At 64.9% G+C, this 19,397-nt stretch overlaps 2 protein-coding genes across 3 annotated transcripts; one reads left to right on the top strand and one right to left on the bottom strand.

Annotated features, from left to right (window-relative positions):
- The first annotated feature begins 638 nt into the window (after positions 1 to 638).
- Positions 639 to 3,349, top strand: TSSC4 (tumor suppressing subtransferable candidate 4). 2 transcript variants are annotated; one of them, XM_026004191.2, is made up of 3 exons: positions 639 to 936; positions 1,836 to 1,939; positions 2,104 to 3,349. In XM_026004191.2, exon 3 carries the CDS (start codon positions 2,124 to 2,126, stop codon positions 3,084 to 3,086), a length of 963 nt encoding a protein of 320 aa, XP_025859976.1. In that variant the 5' UTR covers positions 639 to 936; positions 1,836 to 1,939; positions 2,104 to 2,123; the 3' UTR covers positions 3,087 to 3,349. The 2 variants fall into 2 exon arrangements, with proteins under 2 accessions (XP_025859976.1, XP_072614823.1); XM_072758722.1 differs by lacking the exon at positions 639 to 936 and adding an exon at positions 951 to 1,236.
- TRPM5 (transient receptor potential cation channel subfamily M member 5) lies at positions 3,312 to 19,182 on the bottom strand. The gene is made up of 24 exons (XM_072758721.1): positions 19,062 to 19,182; positions 18,369 to 18,549; positions 17,578 to 17,744; positions 16,505 to 16,688; positions 15,150 to 15,214; positions 14,793 to 14,984; positions 14,324 to 14,426; positions 12,929 to 13,047; positions 12,313 to 12,636; positions 12,106 to 12,246; positions 11,905 to 12,028; positions 11,497 to 11,642; positions 11,141 to 11,253; positions 10,811 to 10,903; positions 10,458 to 10,716; positions 10,049 to 10,167; positions 9,723 to 9,855; positions 9,428 to 9,602; positions 6,964 to 7,117; positions 6,319 to 6,500; positions 5,895 to 6,027; positions 5,177 to 5,249; positions 4,839 to 4,893; positions 3,312 to 4,552 (listed from the first exon to the last, which is right to left on the bottom strand). Exons 1-24 carry the CDS (start codon positions 19,176 to 19,178, stop codon positions 4,446 to 4,448), a joined length of 3,459 nt encoding a protein of 1,152 aa, XP_072614822.1. The 5' UTR covers positions 19,179 to 19,182; the 3' UTR covers positions 3,312 to 4,445.
- Positions 19,183 to 19,397: the final 215 nt, after the last annotated feature.

The raw sequence follows: 19,397 nt of genomic DNA, 5'->3' as shown, positions 1-19,397 counted from the left end.
GTTTTGGAAACTGGCCCCAGCCCTACTTTTGGGGTCATCAGGTCTCAGTGAGGTCTGCCCCTCCTGCCACACCCCTCCACCTTGTGTGCCAGGGTGGGTCCCTGGGAGAACAGAGTGGCCCAAGGAGCAGCCCTGCTTACTTGCCCCTGCACGATCCTGGGGATCCTGGCCTGCAGGCACAGCACAGCCAGTCTGTGCTGGGGAGACAGGGACTGGGGGCGCCCTCGCACAGCGGCACACTGCAGCTGCAGGCGGGGCTGGGGGGCTGGGGGTCCCCCAGGAGGGCGGGTCCCTGGGGCATCCTGACCTAGTTGCCCGGTGCTGCCGCAGGCCATGCTGGGCGGCCCCGGGAACGAGGGGTCCCCGGGCTTCCCGAGCACTCCAGGACCGCGGCCCCGAGAGACGCGGCCATACCGGCCGTTAGGTGGGCAGCAAGGCCGGGCCGTCGGGACCGCCCCGGCCCACCCGCCCCCTCCCCCGACCCACGAGGGGGCGGCCCGCACTTCCGGCCTGACCGGAAGCACCCGGCAACGATGCCGCGTGCGACGATGCACTTCCGGTCTGGGGCGGCCGCTGTGCTCGCGACTTCCAGCAGGCGGCGCTGGGGCCCCGGGAACGCGGCGCTGGCCGTTAGTCCTGGAGCATTCTGGGAGTCGCAGTGCTGCCTCTTCCTCCTCCCTCCTTTCCCTCCTCAATTCCGGCTCTTTGCGCGAAGGAGAGCCGACGTTTCCGGGGAGGGGGGAGACTAGGGAGAAAAGCGAGGACGCATGCGCAGGGGCTACGGGACCCGACAGGCCGCGGGAGTAGCGTCCCGGTGCCTTGTGGGAGGTGTAGTTCTTCAGGTGCGGACGCCGAGGCGCCGGGCCGGCGGAAGACTCGGTTTCCCAGGAGGCCGAGCGCGGCGGAAGATGGAGGCGGCCCGGCGGCTTTGAGCCGGTAGGCTTGTGGCGCGGGAGAGAGGTCGCCTTTTCGCAGCCTCCTTGCCCCACATCCCCGAGGTGTTTCGCGTCTTTGGTGGCTCCCCGAGCCTGGCGAGCCCCAGCCCGCGTGCGGCCAGGCCCCCGCCGGGGCGGAGACAGCCGGCGCCGGCTTCCACGGGCGGCCGAGCGCGCCCCAGCCCTGCCCCCGCCGAGCTGCCGGTCTCCGCGGAGAAGCCCGGGAGCCGCCGCGGCCGCTCGCTGTCGCGGGGCGCTGTGCCCGACCCCGGGGCGCCCGCCGGCCCGGCCGCCCCCCAAGGTCGCGGTGGCGCCCCGCCCTCCGGAGCTCCTTCCCTCGCGGGGCCGCGCGCCGGGCCCCCTGCCCGGTCCCCCTGGGCTGGCAGGCGGGCGGGTGCACGGGGGAGGCGGGAGGCGGGGCTCGGGACGTGCCAGGAGAGGCTGCTGCCGGAGCCGCGGGCTTGCCCTGCCGCTGGGATGCCCCGGGCGGCCACTGGCCCCCCACTTCCCCGCGGGCCTGACGGTCAGACGCAGAGGCCCCGGCTGCAGACCCGCGTGGAGTCCTGGGGCGTCTCGGCAGGCAGGGGCAGCCCGTGCCTTGCCCAGGCAGGTGGCGCAGCTGTGCTGAGCAGTTCGTAGACGGGCCGCCTGGTCGAGAGCCTGCCGCTGCCCCCGGGGTCAGGCCCTGGCTGCTGCCTGCCTAACCCCCCCACCCTCCACCCCCAGCGGGCCCCTAGACTTAGCTCAAGAGGGCTGAGTGAAGATCTTCCCAAAGGATCTGCGCCCGGGCGGGCCTGGGCCTGGGCCCCGGAAACCCAGGACCGCCCACTGGGGGTCGCGGTACCGCTTTGCCCTGGTGCTCCCTGACGATTTGTCCTTCCCACCTTCTGCCCGCTACAGTTGAGCAGCTAAGCGGAGCCGGGACTGAGGCCACCAGGCGCCTTTGCCGGGACTTCACCCACCAGTATTCTGGTGACTGCACAGACATTCATCAGACAACGGAGGTGAGACGTTGGGGGGGAGGGGGGAATCTCTGTCTTTTGTTTGGTAGGACATAGCTCTTCCTTTTGGCCCTGCCGCCTGCCCAGGGACTGTGGGTTTATAGGAGGGGCCCGTCCTAAATGGGTGCAATCTTCAGAAACGAACTTCTTGGGCTGTTCTGGTCTAGGTGTGGTGGCCCTGGGACACATGTCTGAGGTAGGGGTAGGAGAGCCCCTGGAAGCCGAGCGAGGAACAGAGGATGACGCTCTGCCTTCCGACACCGTCTCTCTCAGTGACTCAGACTCCGATTTCAGCTTGCCTGGCGGTACTGAGATGGAAGCTCTGCCCCCAGGGGTGCTGTCTGGGGAGGCCCAGGGGGACTCAGACCCCGATGAGACCCCTTTGCCTCCGAAAGGCCTCCCCACAGCCTCAGTACAGCCCTTCCACCTGAGAGGCACAAGCTCCACCTTCTCCTGGCGCAGCCGCAACATCTTTGACTGCCTGGAGGGCGCAGCCAGGCAAGGCCTGGGTGACCATGGGGATTTCATGCAGCCACCGGCATCCTCACACCAGCCTCCAGGAGAGGGCCCGGGCAGGGCCAGTCAGAGCCCTGCCCGCACGAAGTTGCCCCCCATCCCTGACTACATGGCCCACCCTGAGCGCTGGACCAAGTACAGCCTGGAAAACGTAGCCGAGGTCAGTGAGCAGAGCAATCAGGCCGCCGCCCTGGCCTTCCTGAGCTCCCAGAGCCTGGCTGGCCCCAGAGACTACATGCCGTCCTTCAACCAGGATCCCTCCAGCTGTGGGGAGGGAAGAGTCATCTTCACCAAACCGGCCCGAGCTGGCGAGGCCAGGCCTGAGAGGAAGAGGGCCCTGAGGAAGACAGGAGAGCCAGGCAGGGGTGCCCCTGGGGACCTGGGAGCAGCAGGGGGTGAGGGCCCTGTGGAGCTGGCCCACCTTGTAGGGCCTGGGAGCCCAGAGGCTGAGGAAGGGAACAGCCCCCACGGGGGGCTACAGGAAGTGGACGTGCCACAGGGGGCTGCCCATGCTAGGTCAGCGGCGGGGCCCCCAGTGGTGGAGACCGTTGGCTTCCATGGTAGCAGGAAGCGGAGCAGGGACCATTTCCGGAACAAGAACAACACACCTGAGGCCTCAGGTGCAGAGATCTGAGAGAAGAGACTGCCTGGCTGGCGCTTCCTGACCATGCGGTGGAGGAGGGCAGCCGGGGTCACTGGCCACTTGGAGTAGAGTGGAGCTTGGGGCCCCCCGCCCTGGAAAGGGAGCCAGCGGGCTGCCAGTGTGAGGTGCCAGCAGCATGGGCTAGGGCTCGGGATAGTGGTCTCTGAAGCAGACAGCTTGCCAGTGGACAGCAAAGACCCTGGCCCACCACATGCCTGTGGGGCCACAGTAAAGGTTTTGGGTGTTGTTCAGGACTTGTGTGTGTGTGTTTGTGTAGATCTGCACCTCGGTCCATTGTCCACCATGCTGTACACCCAACACCCGGTTCTCTCATTTGAGTCTCTCCAACTTAATCTCCAGTGGGCATGGAGGCTTTTTAAATGCATGCCTGGGTTCACCAGCAGGCCCTCTTTCCAGCTCTCCTGATCCAGAGCAAGAGGTGGAGAAGGCCCCAGGCCCTCGAGGGGGCAACCCCACAGTCCCAGGTGTCCAGCTTCTGCTCCCAACAGGGTATGAGATGGGTCTCTAGGAGGCCGGAATGTGAGTGGGGACAGGGACCCTTCCTCATCAGGGCCATGTGTGATGATGACCAGTGTCCTGGTCACATCGCCAGAACAGCTGAGCCGTGTGCAAGGGCACTGCTGGTGTGACTGGCCCAACCTTGGGTTGGGGCGCATGGACCCCTGAGGGTGTCAGGGAAGGCAGACCAGACACAGATGTCTCCCCTGCTCCTGGTGGCAGGACCTAGCAGAGATCAGCCATCCTGTCCCAGGATGTAGCTCGGGCGAGCACAGGAGCCAGCACCCACCCCTCTCCCCAACACACACACACACACACACACACAGGGCAGGTTTTCTCAGGACAGCATTTGCCATGTGAGCAGTTGAGGGTGTGCAGGGGTGGGAACCAGTGTGCGTAGGAAACCCCTGACCCTAGGTCCTAAAGGGCAGAAGTTGTAGCCGCTAGTGTTTAAAAAAAAAAAAAAAGAGTCTTTTAACAGGCAACATGGGTCTGATAGACAGGTACAGGCCCCAAAATTTGCCCACCAGATAGGTGCTTTGGCCTGAGCTGGGCAGTTTTGGGTAGGGGCCCACAGGTTCCACCAGTCTGGAGGAGGGCCTGCCATACACCACTGTGCTTCCAGATGGAGAGGGTGCCCGGCAGGGCAAGGGGTGATTTCTTTTGACAAGGCTGAGAGCTACATCCCACTGAGGGCTGCACTAGAGGTAGGGGAAGGTTGGTGTGTCCGTAGGGCCTTGGGATGGCCAGCTAAGGGCCAAGACCCTGCCTGCCCATCCTGATCTGGGGCTCAGGGAGAGGTGGGCCCTGTGTGCCAGGAGTCCAAGTAGCTCAGGTGTCTGAGAGCGGCCGGCCAGCCTCTGGGTGCTTCCTGCCGTCTGCACCCCCTCTGTGGTCAGCAGAGGCCTGCTGGTGTCCACCTTTGAAGTTCTGGGAGTCTGGCGAGGAAGAAGGACCCCTAGCTGCTGGGTGTCCAGGGGGGTAGGCCCAGGGAAGGGAGTCTGAGTGGCCATGGCGTCACGCCTGGCTGAGGTGGTGGGCTTTGGCAAAGGGTACCTGCCCCACCCTAAAGACCACCTCCCACCAAGGGCCATCAGAGGCCTGGGCCAGTCCCCTTGCAGAACAGAAAGGCAGATGACACAGCAGAGCTTAACAGCCTTCTGCCTGCCCCCAGGCAAGCCTGTGACCCTCCCGCAGCCCTGTTTTCTCCGGACACACACTTACTCCAGGAGGTGCTGCTCGGGGCCATGGAGGACAGGAGCACTGTACAGTAGTTGATCTAGAGGAGGGAGAGCATCCAGGTAATCCCCGGGGCCCCGGCTAGCCCATGACCCTCCCCTTTGGGGTCTGTACTTGAGGGAATGGGCGTGAGAGCAAGGCTGCAGGTGTGGACAGTGAGGGATCACTTACAGGGGCAGGTACAGCTCCTGCACCCCCCAGGGCCTCTCCCTACACTGCCTGCTGAGTCCAAGCCTGGCTGTGGGCCCATTAGTTTGGATGTTGGGGTGCAGGGCTATGGGTGAGGGCCCGAGGTCAGAGGAGCATGAGGTTGGCCTGCCTACCTGTGACTCCAAACGCTTGATGCGCTTTTCTTGCTCTCTCAGGCCCCCGAGGTACTGGGCTACAGAGTCCACCCTGTAGCAGAAGCTGGTTGGCATGGGGTGCTCTCCATTTGGGCAATCTCTCCATCCTCCCTTTCCCTGGTCACCCAGGCCCTTTGAGTGGATTTGGGATCACCGAGGCCTCTCTGCGTGGAGTGGTCTGCCCTTGCCCGTCATCCCCAGATCAGGGTACAGAGCCCTTCTGCCCTCCCTGGAAGTGTGATGGGCTAAGGGGTTGCCAGTGAGGGCAGGCAGAAGCCGCAGGCCTGATGGGACAGTGGGCACAGACCGTTTTAGGGGGACCCAGGGGCAGGGGCAGGGGGGAATTTGTTCAGGAGGCCGCAGAGCAAGAAGGGGCCTCCCCCCTCTACATGCTGTCCTTCGCATGCCCCTCTCAGCTTCGGCCACCCCCACTCGGACCTGTGGCTGGACCTGTGACTGGCAGGGAGGGCCATGCCAGCTTTAAGCCTCCCGCCGCCCAGCAGTGATGATGGCAGTGGTCTCAGAGGGCCTCTCACAACCTCAGGCGCCCCACTCGGGGTCTGGCCCTCCCTCAGCAGGCACCTCACCTGCCCTCCTTGCCAGCCCCTCTTGGCGGCCTGTGGGGTGGGGGACGCAGTCCCTGGTCTCCAGGCCAGGGGGTGGGGGGCTCCAGGGCGCCCGTAAAGCCCCTGTGTACCTGTGGGCTGTTTTTCGCAGCACCTCCTCCTTGCTGTCCTTCCTCTGCTTCTCCAGCTTGCTCAGGTAGTTCTCTTTCTGGACCGCCTCCCAGGTGACCATCTTCTGGTCCAGGGGCTCCGGCAAGTCTCTCTCTGGGAAGCCGGGGTAGCCACAGGCTTGGCTGGAGCCAGGTGGGCCCCAGGGCCAGGGGAGCCCAGGCTGTGCCCAGCAGGTATCCGGCCCCAGGAGCCCTGGCACCAGGAAGGCCCACCCCCGGCCCTACCGGTTACTGTGCACAGGCCCTGGGGATGAGGTGGAGGGAGGGCAGGGGGTGCAGCCCGTGTCAGCTGCTCTGGGCCTTGGGGGCTGAGGAGGGGACCCGGGCCTCTGTCCACCTGGCACCTTGCCCATCCCCTTATACACGGCCTGCCCTGTGGCCTCACCCAGGTGCACCCGCTTCTGCTCAGCCCCCTTCTGGAAGACCCTCTTGATCACCAGGCTCAGGTGGCTGAGGAGGATGAAGGGTGGCGCCAGGGCGGGGCGCTCGTGGTACTCCACGATGAGGTGGTAGCGCTGGAACTTCCAGAACATGTCGGCGTTGCCCTGCACGACCTGGAATGTGTAGCTGTGGGGCAGGCGTGTGGGCGGCGGTGAACACACAAGCACCCCGTGTGCTCCCATCCTGGTCCCTCTGCGGCCTCAGACTGCTCCTGGAGCCATGGAGTCCTCGTGGACAGAGCTCCCACCCTCTTCTCCTGTGATTGCCTCTGGCCCCTCATCTCGCTTGCGGGGTGTGTATAGAATGGGGTTCACTCTGCCCTCCGCTCTCCTGGACAGCCCAGGCTTCCCAGTGCAAACCTGCCCTGGCAGCCGGCCCCCATTGCAACCCTTCCCCACACCTGTCCTTCACTGCATCACCCTCCTCCAGCTCTGCCAGTTTGGGGTGACACCCTACCTCCAGGCCTCTCCCAACATAAGCCCCAGACCCTTGGGGGCAGAGAGGCACTTGCAGCCGCGGGTCTGGAGTGTTGGGGCACAGGGGCCACCGGGACCACCCACAAGTAGAGGGAGAACAGGGCTTGGGCCACCTGAACATGGCAATCAGCAGGTTCATGAGCAGCACGTTGGTGACCAGCAGGAAGGTGACCAGCAGGAGGATGACCAGCCAGTTGGCGTAGAGGTTAGGGCAGGATGGGGAGCCCTCGTGCAGTCGGGGGTGCAGGGAGCAGTTAACACGGGATTCTGAAACAAGTGGCATTGGGGGGACACCTTGTATGACACTGTCAGATCTTGAGAGCTTGGTCCTAGGGTTGAGGCCATCCAGGCTCTGAGGGCACTGGCTGCGTGGCCCACCTGTCCTGGCTGGCTGGGGATTAGTTGGCTTAGCACTGAAAGTTCCTGTCTTAGGACACCCCAGTCCTAGCACACCAGGCCCATGGTCAGCCTGTGGGCACTGGTCCCATGTTCCCCTCCTCCTGACCACAGTCTCACCTAGGGCCACAGGTTCTGGAGGCAGAGCCAAGGTATCTGGGTCCTCCTCTGTGCCCCCCAGTTTCTGCTGGTAGTTGTATGGATTCCCCACCACCACCAAAGGTTGTGGTGTGGAGAGAGCTGGCCAAGGCAAGGGGTGACGGTGACCTTGTCCCCCGCAGGACTTGTCAGGGCCTTCAGGCAACTAAGGCCTGTCACATGGCACCCAGCTGGAGGGTAGGGGCAAGTCTACACCATCTCCAAAGTACATGTGGCCTCACCACCCTTAACTGATTGCTGCAGACACTGTGGACACAGTGCCCTGGGCCAGCTCGAAGAACATGCTCTGGGCAGCGGAAGGAGTGCCCGATCTGGGAACAGGCTGAGCTCCGTGTGCTGGGCAGGCACGCCCGAGGGGGCAGCAGGGGAGGGTGCTGAGGATCACAGCTGCAGCCTGTCACCAGCCTGACTCACGACCCTCTCTCCCCAGCACCCAGACTCCGAAGCCATGAGACCCCGTGACTCTCAGACGGGCCACCAGGCTGGAGATTAAATTGTCCCCAGGTCTGAAGCCTGCCACACAGGGATGGGGAGGGCAGGGTGGCGCTCTGGGCCCCAGACCCACAGGCTGCACATCACCTGGGGGTGGAGTCCCCCAGAGGCCCGAGCAGACAGGAAGCCCAGCCCAGGAGCGGAAGGGGGCTGCACAGGACCCTCAGGGAGCTGGCCCTGGTCACGGCCATGGTACTACAGCACTCAGCCCTCCCTGGGTGGCCCCAGCCTCTTGGGGAGCAGGGGCTGTGACCCCACTGCACACTGTCGTGTGGCTGGGGCTGGCCAGCCAGAAATGTGGCCCTCCAAGTGACCCCGGCGCCCCCTGCCTCCCGAGGGCCCTGCAGGACAGAGTGGGCAGGGGCCGTACAGGGAGGGAGGCAGGTTCTGCTGAAACTAGGCCTGGAACATGGGGGTGAGCAGACACCCAGGAGTCACAGGGCGAGGGGACAGGCTACACAAACAGACCAAGGAAGTGGGCCTCCGGAGCACTCTCGTGAGCTGACTTCCACGGCGGCACCGCTCCCCATCCCGGCGGCCTGTTTGTGTCACTCTTACCATGTGTGGCGGGCACAGTGACCTCACCTCATTAGCTTTGTGGTCCGGGTCGGGCCTTAGACATGGTGCGCCTGTGATTGCCCTGGGGCCCCGGGTAGCCCAGCCCTGCACCAGCCTCCGTGAACGCCCCCCACCCTGGGCCCCTGGCGCTGCCTCACCTTCCCCGAGGGACTGGCTCCCTCTCCCCCTCCTCCTCACAGCATCCTAGCCATCCCCGGGGTCTGCTCGGGCGTCCCCGTCCCCCACCCTGGGGCTCCCTGCACCTGTCACCACCCGGCCCCCCGTGGCAGAGCAGCTCTACCCCCACTGTACCCACGGTCCTGGAAAATTCTTGGAACCTCCACTGGCCTCAGCCCATATGAGGGCCGCCTTGGAGATACCTGCACCCTCTGGTAGGCCACACACACAGGCACACACTGGGCTGTGTCCCCAGGAGCAGCAAGGGTATTGTCAGCAACGGCCTCATGGCACAGGGGCCTGGCCTCGGGGGCACAGGGCCTGATGCGGAGCCTCTGGCAGGTGGGTGGGTGATGGGGGCCTGCTGTCCTGCAGGGTCCTCCAGGAAGGCAGAGGCTCTGGGGTGTGGGGCTGGCCTCGAGCCGAGGAGGGGTGGACCAGGGCAGCCCCTGGTCCAGACCATCCCAAAGCAGAGGCTGGCCCCTGCCTGCTTTGCAGTCTCCTCACACCTCAGTTTCTCTCCTGGGGCCCAAAGTCTGGGGGCCCTGTGACCAACAAAGATCAGCCTGGAGCTGCCCCTGGGCTGTGGGGCCTGGGGGCTGGCCGCAGAGACCCCCATCTCGGCTAGCTCTTGGCTGGGGCCTCACGTGGCCCCAAAAGGCCACTCTCAAGGGCCTCATGTCTGGGTGTTCTAAAAGGAGACTAAACTGGACCCCATCTGGCTGCACCCTGAAGTTCAGGTCCCACTCCCAGCTGCCTCAGAGGCACTGCCCCTCCCCGGGGCCGTGTGCTGACCATCGATCTCGTCCAGTGGGATTTGCCCGAAGATCTGCAGGTAGGGCCGGTAGAGCACACGGCGGAAGACCCACTCCAGGCGGCCGTCGTGGGGGTGCAGCAGGGCCTGTGTGGTCACGCCGTAGGCCACAAGCCACACGCTCAGGAAGAAGAGGAAGAAAAAGACGTCCTTCATCTCCCGGGGGCGGGGGGAGGGGGGGGGAAGAGAGGAGAGTGTCAGTGGTCATCGGGCTGGGGGGCGCCATCTCGCCAGCCGCCGGGGGGCCAGGGCAGGCCAGGTGTGGCAGGGGCTCACCATGCGCTCCACGATGATGATCTTGGGGCCCAGCTGCTTGTGGATGGCAAAGATGTGGATGAGTCGGAGCGTGAATACCATGAAGTCAACAGCGAGCACTGTGCGACCCGCCTCAAACACCGAGGGCACCATCCTGGGGGAGGGTGGTGGGTTGGATGGGCTGCTAGTGCCCACAGACGAGAAGGAGCTTCCTCCTGTGTGAGGACACACAGCATGGGGGCCAGACAAGCTGGGATTTCTGAGGCCTTCTGCAGCTTCATGTGCAGGTGGCCCGGCCCACTAGTCCAACTGAGGTGTCCCCCGTCAGGCCTCTGGGCCCCACAGACCTGCAGGTGACACCGACAATGAACAGGAAGATGGCCACCATGTCACACTTGTTCCAGTTATCCTCCACATAGAGTGTGAACTTCTTCACCAGATGTGTGTCCTCATTTGTGAAGAATCCCTGGCAGAGGGGCAGGCAGTCTGTTGATGGCTCATGGGAGACAGCCCTGCCCTGCCCAGCCCAGCCCAACCCAGGCTGGGGTCAGTGGGGATCATGGCTCAGCCTGGAGCTGGGATCAGGCTCATCCTGGAGCAGGGATCAGGGCTCAGCCTTCAGCTGAGATAATGGCTCAGCCTGGAGCTGGGATCAGGGCTCAGCCTTCAGCTGAGATCAGGGCTCAGCCTGGAGCGGGGATCAGGGCTCAGCCTTCAGCTGAGATCAGGGCTCCTTGGGCTGGGCCCTCCACTGACCTGCCGGATCTCTTCCAACACCAGTGTAAAGACCCAGAAGTAGAGGGTGACCTCGGGCCCAGATGGCCCCTGAGGAGGCGGCCTGAAGTCCACCAGCAGGACGTAGGTGAACAGGAAGAGGAACGCAAAGTACATGACCACGTTCCCCAGGAACACGGTCACGGGTGCGCCCCAGAACATCCGCCAGCGCGTGAGCAGGAAGGCAGCACGAGGCCCTTGGTCACTCTTGGCCCCTGGTGCCTCCGCCAAGTCCTCCGGCCTGCAGCACAAGGACAGCACAGCTGACAGTGAAGCGGGGCAGGGGTCCCCCCGGAGCAGGTGCGACCCCCGTCCTGCCTGCCCCACGGCCTCACCGGCTGCCTGGGCCACAGAGCAGGCTCTTCTCTGAGTCCAGGCTGTCCAGCTCTTGCAGGTCTCGGGGGCCCGTCCGCGGCGGAGTCTCCTCACTGCAAGCACAGGGGACCCTCGGCACCCGCAGGAAGGGCTCTGGAGGTGCCTGCGGGGCCCCAAGCACCAGCCACCCAAGGAAGCGCTGGGCACGCTGAGTGGGGCCCGCACAGATGCTGGATGTGGGAGCCATGGGCACATGCCACCGCTGGCACCGCGAAGCCCAGCCGCCCTCCCCCCCCCCCCCCCCCCCCCCCCGCGGCTGGCAAGCCAGCAGCCTCCTGCGCCCAACAGACCTGAAGGTTATGAGGTTGGTGTAGATGAGGGCCGGGCAGAGGAAGGCACACAGCAGCCGCAGGATGGGCGTCCCCGACGCCATGTCCCCCCACCAGATCTTGGTCAGGAAAGCCTGAAGCAGAGGCACAGCCGCTGGCCTCCCAGGCATCCCAGCGGGAAGACCCCTTTACGGGGAGAGGCTGGGTTTGGGGGTGCAGGAGGGCCGTGCTGAGGCCAGAGGCAGACGGGGGGCTGGCCAGGGGCAAGGAGAAGGAAGCCAGGCGGGCGCCTCCCAGGAGTAGAGCCCCCCGCACCGCGCCCCTGCCCCGCATGACCCGGCGCCTCCTATCTGCCCTCCCCAAAGCCAGATGCTCACCTGCACCCCGTCGTGGGCAAAGAAGGCCTTGGTGTCGGCCTCGGTGGCCAAGTGCAGACAGGTGGTCCTGCTCCAGCAGCGGTTCCTGCGCACCAGCAGGGCGAATGCGCGGTCCTCGCTGTTGCTGTAGCACTCGGAGAAGAGGCCTGGCCCGGGCACCGGCCGCTGGCACCCACACTGCCGCGGCCCCAGGCTGCACCCGCCTCCCCACCTGACCTGCTGGGGCCCTTCCTTCCCCTGCCAGTCACCCCAAATGCCCAACTGGCTGCAAGACCTGGTGTGTGCCCAAGGCCACGTCGGAGTTACCTATCGGTCTGATGCTGGAATTTTAGGGTCCGCCTCCCCACTAGGAGGAGCCACAGACCCACAGGGGCGTCTGGTGGGCTGAGGGCCAGGCCAGTGGCTCACCCAGGGCCAGCTGCTCATACTTGGCCTCGCTCACAGTGCGGGTCACCTCGGCCCCCGTCTCCAGGTGCGACATCTCTCTGAGGATCTTGCAGGCGGCCAGAGCGGCGGCCACCCCCTCCTGGCCCTAGGAGGCAGGGTCTGAGGAGGCCACCTGCCTTCCACCCCCCCGCCCAGTCCCCTAGGAGTCCAGGGCCAACGCACCATGGCCCAGAAGTAGGTGGCCATCTCGTGGCGGTTCTGCAGCACGGCCCAGAGGAACAGGTCCCGCCAGGGGTTCTCACTCTTTCGGCTCAGATCCAGCGGCCACTTCCGGCCCTCGGGCCGCCTGGCTGGTCCCCGCTCCTGGAGGACAGGGCCGTCAGTCTCCTGGTGGCCCGGCCACGCCCCTCCCCGCCAGTGGACATTCACCTCCTGGTAGAGCCCGCGACAGGCGTCGTGCAGGAAATCCTTGAGCAGGCGCGAGACCTCATGCAGGGAGAAGGCGGGCAGGCCCACAGGCGGCTCTCGGGCCTGCGGGGTGCCCAGGCCGGCCAGCGTCAGGCGGCCCTCCTCGTGCTTGCGCTGCAGCAGGTCGAAGAGCAGGCTCTTGGGGGGCGCGGCGCGGTAGAGCTGCTGCAGCCGCCCGTACGTCAGGAAGTCCCCCACGTCAGCGCCGTTGTCCACGAAGAGCCGCACAAACTCCGGCTTGTTGCTCACCAGCGCATCCATCATCACCTCCTCCAGGTCACAGGACTGGGGCCGCCACGGGACATGCCCAGGTGGGGGAGACGGGCAGAGTGAGCGGGAGCCAGTGCTCAGGGAGCCCCCCAGCTCCTGCGCCCCAGCCTGTCCCTCTGAGCGGCCACGAGGCCCCGGGCCCTGGAGGCCTGAAGGCCTGAGTGAGGAGCCCCCAGCAGGTGCCTTGGGCTCCCTGTCACCCATACAGCGAGCGGGGAAGGGCCCACCAGTGGCCCTCAGTGTGGTCCTCGCCCTGAGTCAGTGAGAAGCTAGGCCTGGAGGCTTGAGCTGCCCGGCGGGTGGGCACCTTCCACTCCACGTCCCCGTTGAAGATCTCGCTCTTGGCGATGTCCACGCGGTCCCAGGCCACGGCCAGCTTGAGCTCGTCCAGGTAGTCTTGTGCCTCCTGGCTGTGGCTCTTGCAGGCTGCACAGAGCGGGCGGGAGGGGAGGGGTGAACCTGGGGCCATCAGGACCGGTGGGCACGGGGCCCGATGAGACAGGCGGCGGTCCCCCTGGCTAGGGGACGGCAGCCGGCTTCACACCCCCTGGACAATAGTGAGGGGCTCATGATGTCGCAAGACTCCCAGGCAGGAGCACCAGCCCCTGAGACCCCGATGGGACAGGTGAGCGGAGCAGGAGTGAGTGGACAGTCTGTCTGGATGAGCTTCCCCTCCCGCCAGGGCGGTTCGGCCCCAAACTGCCCCTCCGGGCCTAGGTCTGTCTGGCTCCCCTGAAGTCAGTCCCTTGGCACAATAGCAAAAGGTATCGAGTGACAGCTGGACAGAAGGACAGCCCACGTGGTCGAGAGAGGAACACAGAGACAAATGCGGGTCCTGGCGTGGAGCATCCCTCAGCCTTAAAAAGCAACGAGGCACCCATAGGTGCTGCAGTGTGCGCGATCCTCAGAAACACGGGGCTGGGAGGAAGGAGCCGATGGACGCGTGTTGTTGCCCAGTGATGGAAGGACCGACCCCATGCGGGCACATCCGTCTGTCCAGAGGCAAGTCGGTGGATGCCAGGGTGCCTGACGGGTGCTGCCTTTGTCTGGGGCCATGAACACCATCCGGATTAGACAGTGGGGTGGCTGACAACTCACAAATGGATTAAAAGCCACCGGATTGAACACTCGAAATAGTGTCTTAAATTACGGTAAAACCTGCCAACACAGGACCTTTTACGGATTTGCATGTCATCTCTATATGTCATTCTAGTTATGCGTGTGGCTGGAAAAGCAAGTGCTGAGCTTTGCACACAGGCACACACATACACAGGCACATGCATATAGACACAGGCATTCACACAGGCGCACGCACACGAGCACACACATAGGCACAGGCACTCACAGGTGCACATGTACACGCATTTAGGCACAGGCACTTACATAGGTGCATGTACGTCCACACATGCACGCCTATAGGTAGGCACAGGCACTCACACAGGTGTATGTACAGACACGCATGCATATAGGCCTGGCACTCATGCACACACACACGTGCAAGTGCAAACTTAGCAGAGGGACACCGAGCCAGGGGTCCTGGCTGCTGACATTGCACCTGGGCGGTGGCCCTGCCTCACCTGCCAGCCCCTGGAGGGTGAGATCCATGACAGGGCAGGGTGTGGGAAGCAGCCCCAGGCCAGGCACAGAGCCCAGGGCCATGGGGAGCGGCGGCCGGCTACCCCACCTCCACCCAGGCCCTCACCTTTCACCAGCGCCTTCAGGATGACCGTGTCCAGCTCCTCGGAACCCTCCTGCTCAAAGTCATGCACGGTGAGCAGGTGCGGGTGGGCGGTGATGTTCTGCAGCTGGGACACCAGGACAAAGGCCCTGACACCTCAGGGGGCAGGGGACAGGCCACGAGCCCCACATGGAGGGAGGCACGAGCTGGGCACATGGCGTGTGAGGCGGGTCCTGGCAAGCGTGCCAGCTCAGTGTCCAGCGCACCCGGGCAGCGCCACCCCAGCCCTTTCCCCCAGGGGGCTTTCTCCGAGGGCCTGAGGCAGAGCCAGCTGGGAGGCTTTGTGGGGAGAGGGAGGAGCTGGCACCTTCTGCATGGGGCAGGGGCACAGAGGCACCTGCAGGGGTGTTCCCCAGGGCCAGCCCCACCCGGGAGGAGGGGACAGGGCCGGGAGGAGAGCCTTTGGCCCCTGCAGGCCCTGGGAGGCTCCTACCAGCTCCGTCCAGTGCACGATGTCCTCCCAGCAGAAATGTTCTCCTGGAAACTTCTCTTTAAACTGCTTCTCGGCCACCTGGGGCACTAGGAGGTGTGGCTGGTTCATCAGGGCAGCCAGCACGTCTGCGATGCCCCCTGAGCCCGCCAGGATCAGCCACGGGGCAGCGTGATCCACGGCCCTGGAAATCCTCTGAGGCAGCACAGTGGGGAGAGTGGACCCCACATCAGCTTGGGCGCCCTCCTGAGCCCACATGCCCACGTGCCAGAGGTGCCCCATCCCAGGCCGGGCAGGGCCCTGCAGGCAGCTATAGTTAGATTGGGGGCTGCCGCCAGGCCCCCCCCTCCCCTGCCCTACCTCCAGGGTGCTGGGGTCACCATTGACCAGCAGACAGAGGACAGGGATCTCGATGCTGCTGGTGCCTGTGGACAGAGCACCAGTGAGGTCTGCCCCGGTGCCCGGCAAGTGGGGAGCCTGGCCTCCTCCCTGTGGGCCCCCCAGGCCTCAGACTATCCACCCACCACATTTTCTGGGCAGATGCCGGCCCAGGGGCTTTTGCTAGTGACGTGTGCGCTCCAGGCTGCATATCACATACACATGCCCCTTCCCCCTGGGGACAAGGGCACCGTTCCACCCCCACTGTCCAGGACGGCCACTCACGGCTACTTAAACTCCTCGGCCACACCAGCCACATTAAGTCCCCCGCATCTATCCCCTCACGTCAGGAAGCTCTACTGGCCGCACTGCAGACCATCCGAGGCCCACAGAGGCAAACCAAGGAGGTAAAGGAGGGGCCTTGGCCGGTTTCATCCCCCAACCATAAATCAGAAATGAGACTTCCGAATGAGAAACTGGCTGGTGCTGGGGAGGCCAGGACTACCAGGCCCCTGGCCGGTCCCCTCTGGCTCCCTTCCTGATTGAATCTGAAGGATACGTCGGGGTGTGGGGGCCCTCCAGGCTCCAGCAGCCCAGAGCCCCGCGCCACCTACGTGGCTTAAACATGGCTTTGGTTGTGTTTTCATTTTAAAAGAACACTCAGTAAGGGACGCCTGGGTGGCTCAGCGGCTGAGCGCCTGCCTTCAGCCCAGGGCGTGATCCTGGAATCCCAGATCAAATCCCACATCGGGCTCCCTGCGTGGAGCCTGTTTCTCTCTCTCTGCCTATGTCTCTGCCCCTCTCTGTGTGTGTGTGTGTCTCATGAATAAATAAATAAAATCTTTAAAAATAAAAAATAAAAGAACACTCAGTAAATATTTTATATTGCTCATAAATATCATAACCAATTATATGTTTTGTGTATAAATGTTTGTTTCACACCAGGTATTTCTTAATAAATCTGGATTTCAAACCCACCCCTGGCAGCAGTGGTGCCTATTCCTCAGGTAACACTGCCCTCTGGTGGCAGCATACCTCGTGGCCGGTATTGGGAAATGGGCCTCTCAAAACTTGCAAATCCATGTTCTCTCCAAAGCCCTGAGCCCACAGAAAGAGCCTCTGGGCAGGGGGGTCCCTGTGCAAACACACCTGTGATACTCTCACATGTGGCTGTGCCCCCACCAACCCGCTGGCAGCTGCCCAGCCCTGACGGCCTTAGCATCCCGGCCTCTGCACCCGGCAGTGCTGTGCCTTCAGCCTCAAGGGCTCTCCTCTGCCCACCTGGGGGTCCTGCCCCCCCACACACACCCCTGCACCCCCCCTGGGGCAAGCCTCACCCCCGTAGCCAGTTCTCTGCTCCGAGATGTGCTTCTCCAGCCTCAGCCGCAGCTCGGTCAGCCCGTCCCCCTCCTCTGGGGGCCCAGGCTCCACCAGGATGAAGTGGGCCTGGTTGTTGTCCAGGGAGCAGAGGGGGCCCTGGCTGCCACCTTCGTCCGCCGGGTAGTGGACAGGGCTGTGCTCCTGGACAACCCCCAACCCCAAACACAAAGCGTGAGGCCCGGGCCAGGCTTCCTCCCTCCACCTGCCCGGCCTGTTCCCACCCCAGCCCAGGAAGAGGGAGGGGGAGAGGGAGGGTTGCAGCTGTGCCTGGGGCCCAGGGGCTGGGGGGCAGGGGGGGTTGGGTCCTCAGGATAGAGCGGGTAGAAGAAGCTCCCCTCGCTCACCATCCCGCCTCAGACAGACCCTGGGGTGGGAGTGGAGGCCACTGGGGGGGGGTCGGGCCTCGGGGATGCCCGGCACCTGTCCTGGGCAGGGCCTTGCTCTGTGCCCAGACCCACTGACCGCCCTCCACTGGATCCTGGGCACTGCTGCCACCTGCTGGCCGCCTGCCGGTCTGCCCCTCCTCCCTCCTCCTCTGCTTTCCCCTTCCTCCTCCTCCCCTCTCTCTTCCTCTTTCTCCCCTCCTAGGCTTTCCTTCCCTCCTCCCTCCTGCTTCCTTTCCTTCTTCCTCCCCCACCCTCTGTCCCTTCTGTCCCTCCCCCTTCCTCTCCCCTCCCCTCCCTCCTTCCCCTCCCCCTGCTCCCTCCACTCCCTCTTCCCTCGCCCTGCTCCCCTCCCACAGCTTCACCTCAGTATCAACCCTTCAGGGTGCCCGCCTCCCTCCCCAGGCCCATGAGCCCCCAGGGCAGGGGCTGCTCTGTCCCCCACAGGCCTGGTACATGACGGCCCCCAGGATCTGTTTGCCAAATATCCAGCAGGCAGCAGTGGGGGGCTGCAGTCAGCCTTCAAGGCTGCTCCCCAGGAGTATGTGGCTTCCCAGGGGAACCTCCCTCCCACCCTGGGGTGGGTGACACTTGGGGACCGTGAGCCCCTCCCTGTTTCCTGGGTCTACCTCGCCCCAGACGCTCACCCGGGCATCGTCTAGAAGCTGGCGATGCAGGACGCGGCCCAGCGAGGCAAGGCCAATGGCCACCACTCGGGCTCTGGTGGACGTGCTGGCCAGCGAGTGGTCGCGCACCGCCTGTCCAATGTAGCGGGCGAGGCCCACGCGGAGCCCACTGGTCAGGATCCAGGCCCCTGCGGCAGGGAGCTCTGTATGCCTGAGGGCCCTGAGGTCCCGCTCCCCCCAGCTGGCAGGCCCTGGGCCCCAGGCCCGTGGAGCCGCAGCACCTCTCGGGCCTGGGGGTGTCAGCTGGGAGTGGGCCCCGGGGGCCACCCTGGACAGTGGGCCACTGCTCTGTCCCGTGGTCCGAGCTGGACCAGAGCCTGGGAGGGTTTCTCCCAATCATGAGGCCCTCAGCCTGTGGGGTATGTCAGCTTTTCCTTTGCTGTACAATGATCACCGCTGCAGTGAGGGGGCTGGGAAACCCCACGTCCCGCCCTGGCCTTCCTGCTGGCTCGGCGGCCCCAACACAAGCCCAGTGCTCGGGTTCTGACTCCAGGACCCTCCAGCCAGATGCTGCCCGGAGGGAGGCGGAGAGGACAACGGGGCCACTGCAGGCACGGGTGCAGACAGAGCCACTGCCCCCAGGGGTGTCTGGCCGAGGCCAGTGGGGTGAGCCTGCACCTCCTGGGGGACCTCAGCCACCCCCACCGCCTCCCTAGGAGCTGCTCCCACTGCAGGGAGCTCCAGGGTCAGCGGGCGGGTGCTCCACTCCCCGGGGGGCATGGCAGGGTCCTGGGGCCCCAGGGGGGCCTCACCTGTGCTCTGAGCCGCCTTCACGAGCCCCTTGCGCAGCACGTCCCGCAGCCAGGACTTCATGGCAAACGACCGCTCCTCACCCACCAGGGATACCACCAGGTTGGGAGTTGGCAGGTGCCACTCAGCCAGGAGGAGGTCAAAGAGCACGGAGGGGGCCACATTGCTGGGCACCTTCACAAACTGCAGGGTAGGACAGTCTGTGGCCTCAGGGTACAGGGTGGGGGGGACGCTGGGCACGGGGGGGGGGCAGTGGCCTCAGGGTGCAAGGTGGGGCGTGCCAGGCATGGGGCACTGGGGGGCACTGGGCACGGGGTGGGGGGCTACCACCATTAGGAGAGAAGCTGAACCCTTTCTAGGGGCAGGTGGCAGCAGGAAGCCAGGGCTCAGATGGGTCCTGCCTTGACCTGCCCTGTGACCCGGGCGGCCCTGACTCGTGTCTACGCCTTGCTTCCCTTTCCATGGGGGGTTAGGGGTGGACAGAGGAGGGGTCCTGGATGTGCCCTGTGGGGGCAGAGGACACTCTCAGCTCCGAACTTCTGCCGGCCTGGGGGCTCTGAACATGCCCCCCCAGAGTGAGCAGACACCGGGTGGGGGTGCGCAGGGTTAGGGGAGGCAGGAAGCGAGCACAGGAGTTGCAGCGAGCCCTCAGTGGTGGCCAAGGGGCACGGGGCGTGGGGAGGGCAGCCACTTACCTTGCCACGCTTCTTCCCAGACCCTCCAAACTCGATCTCGCCCCGGCACAGGCCGGGCCCCGACATGAGCGCAGTAGCCGCCGGGCTGCCAGGACAGGTGCCCCCAGCATCCTGCATGAGGACCTTTCTGCAGGGACAGAGCCCACGTGCTGAGGCCAGGGCTGCCTTCCCGAGGGAGCTCCCCCTGCTGCCACACTGGCGGGGATTGGGGGGCACTGACACGGGGTCTGCCCAGTGCCTACCCCAGCAGCTAGCCCTGCCTGAGCCACGTCCACGCGGCCCCCTTCAGCAGCTGGTTGCAGGTTCAGGAGGCTCCTTCACCCCCCCTCCCCAGGT

This window comes from Vulpes vulpes, chromosome 5 (assembly GCF_048418805.1).
Source record: "Vulpes vulpes isolate BD-2025 chromosome 5, VulVul3, whole genome shotgun sequence".
In the NCBI taxonomy this organism is placed as follows: domain Eukaryota; kingdom Metazoa; phylum Chordata; class Mammalia; order Carnivora; family Canidae; genus Vulpes; species Vulpes vulpes.
Note: the sequence above shows the minus strand (reverse complement) of the source record. Positions and strands in the feature narration are given on the sequence as shown.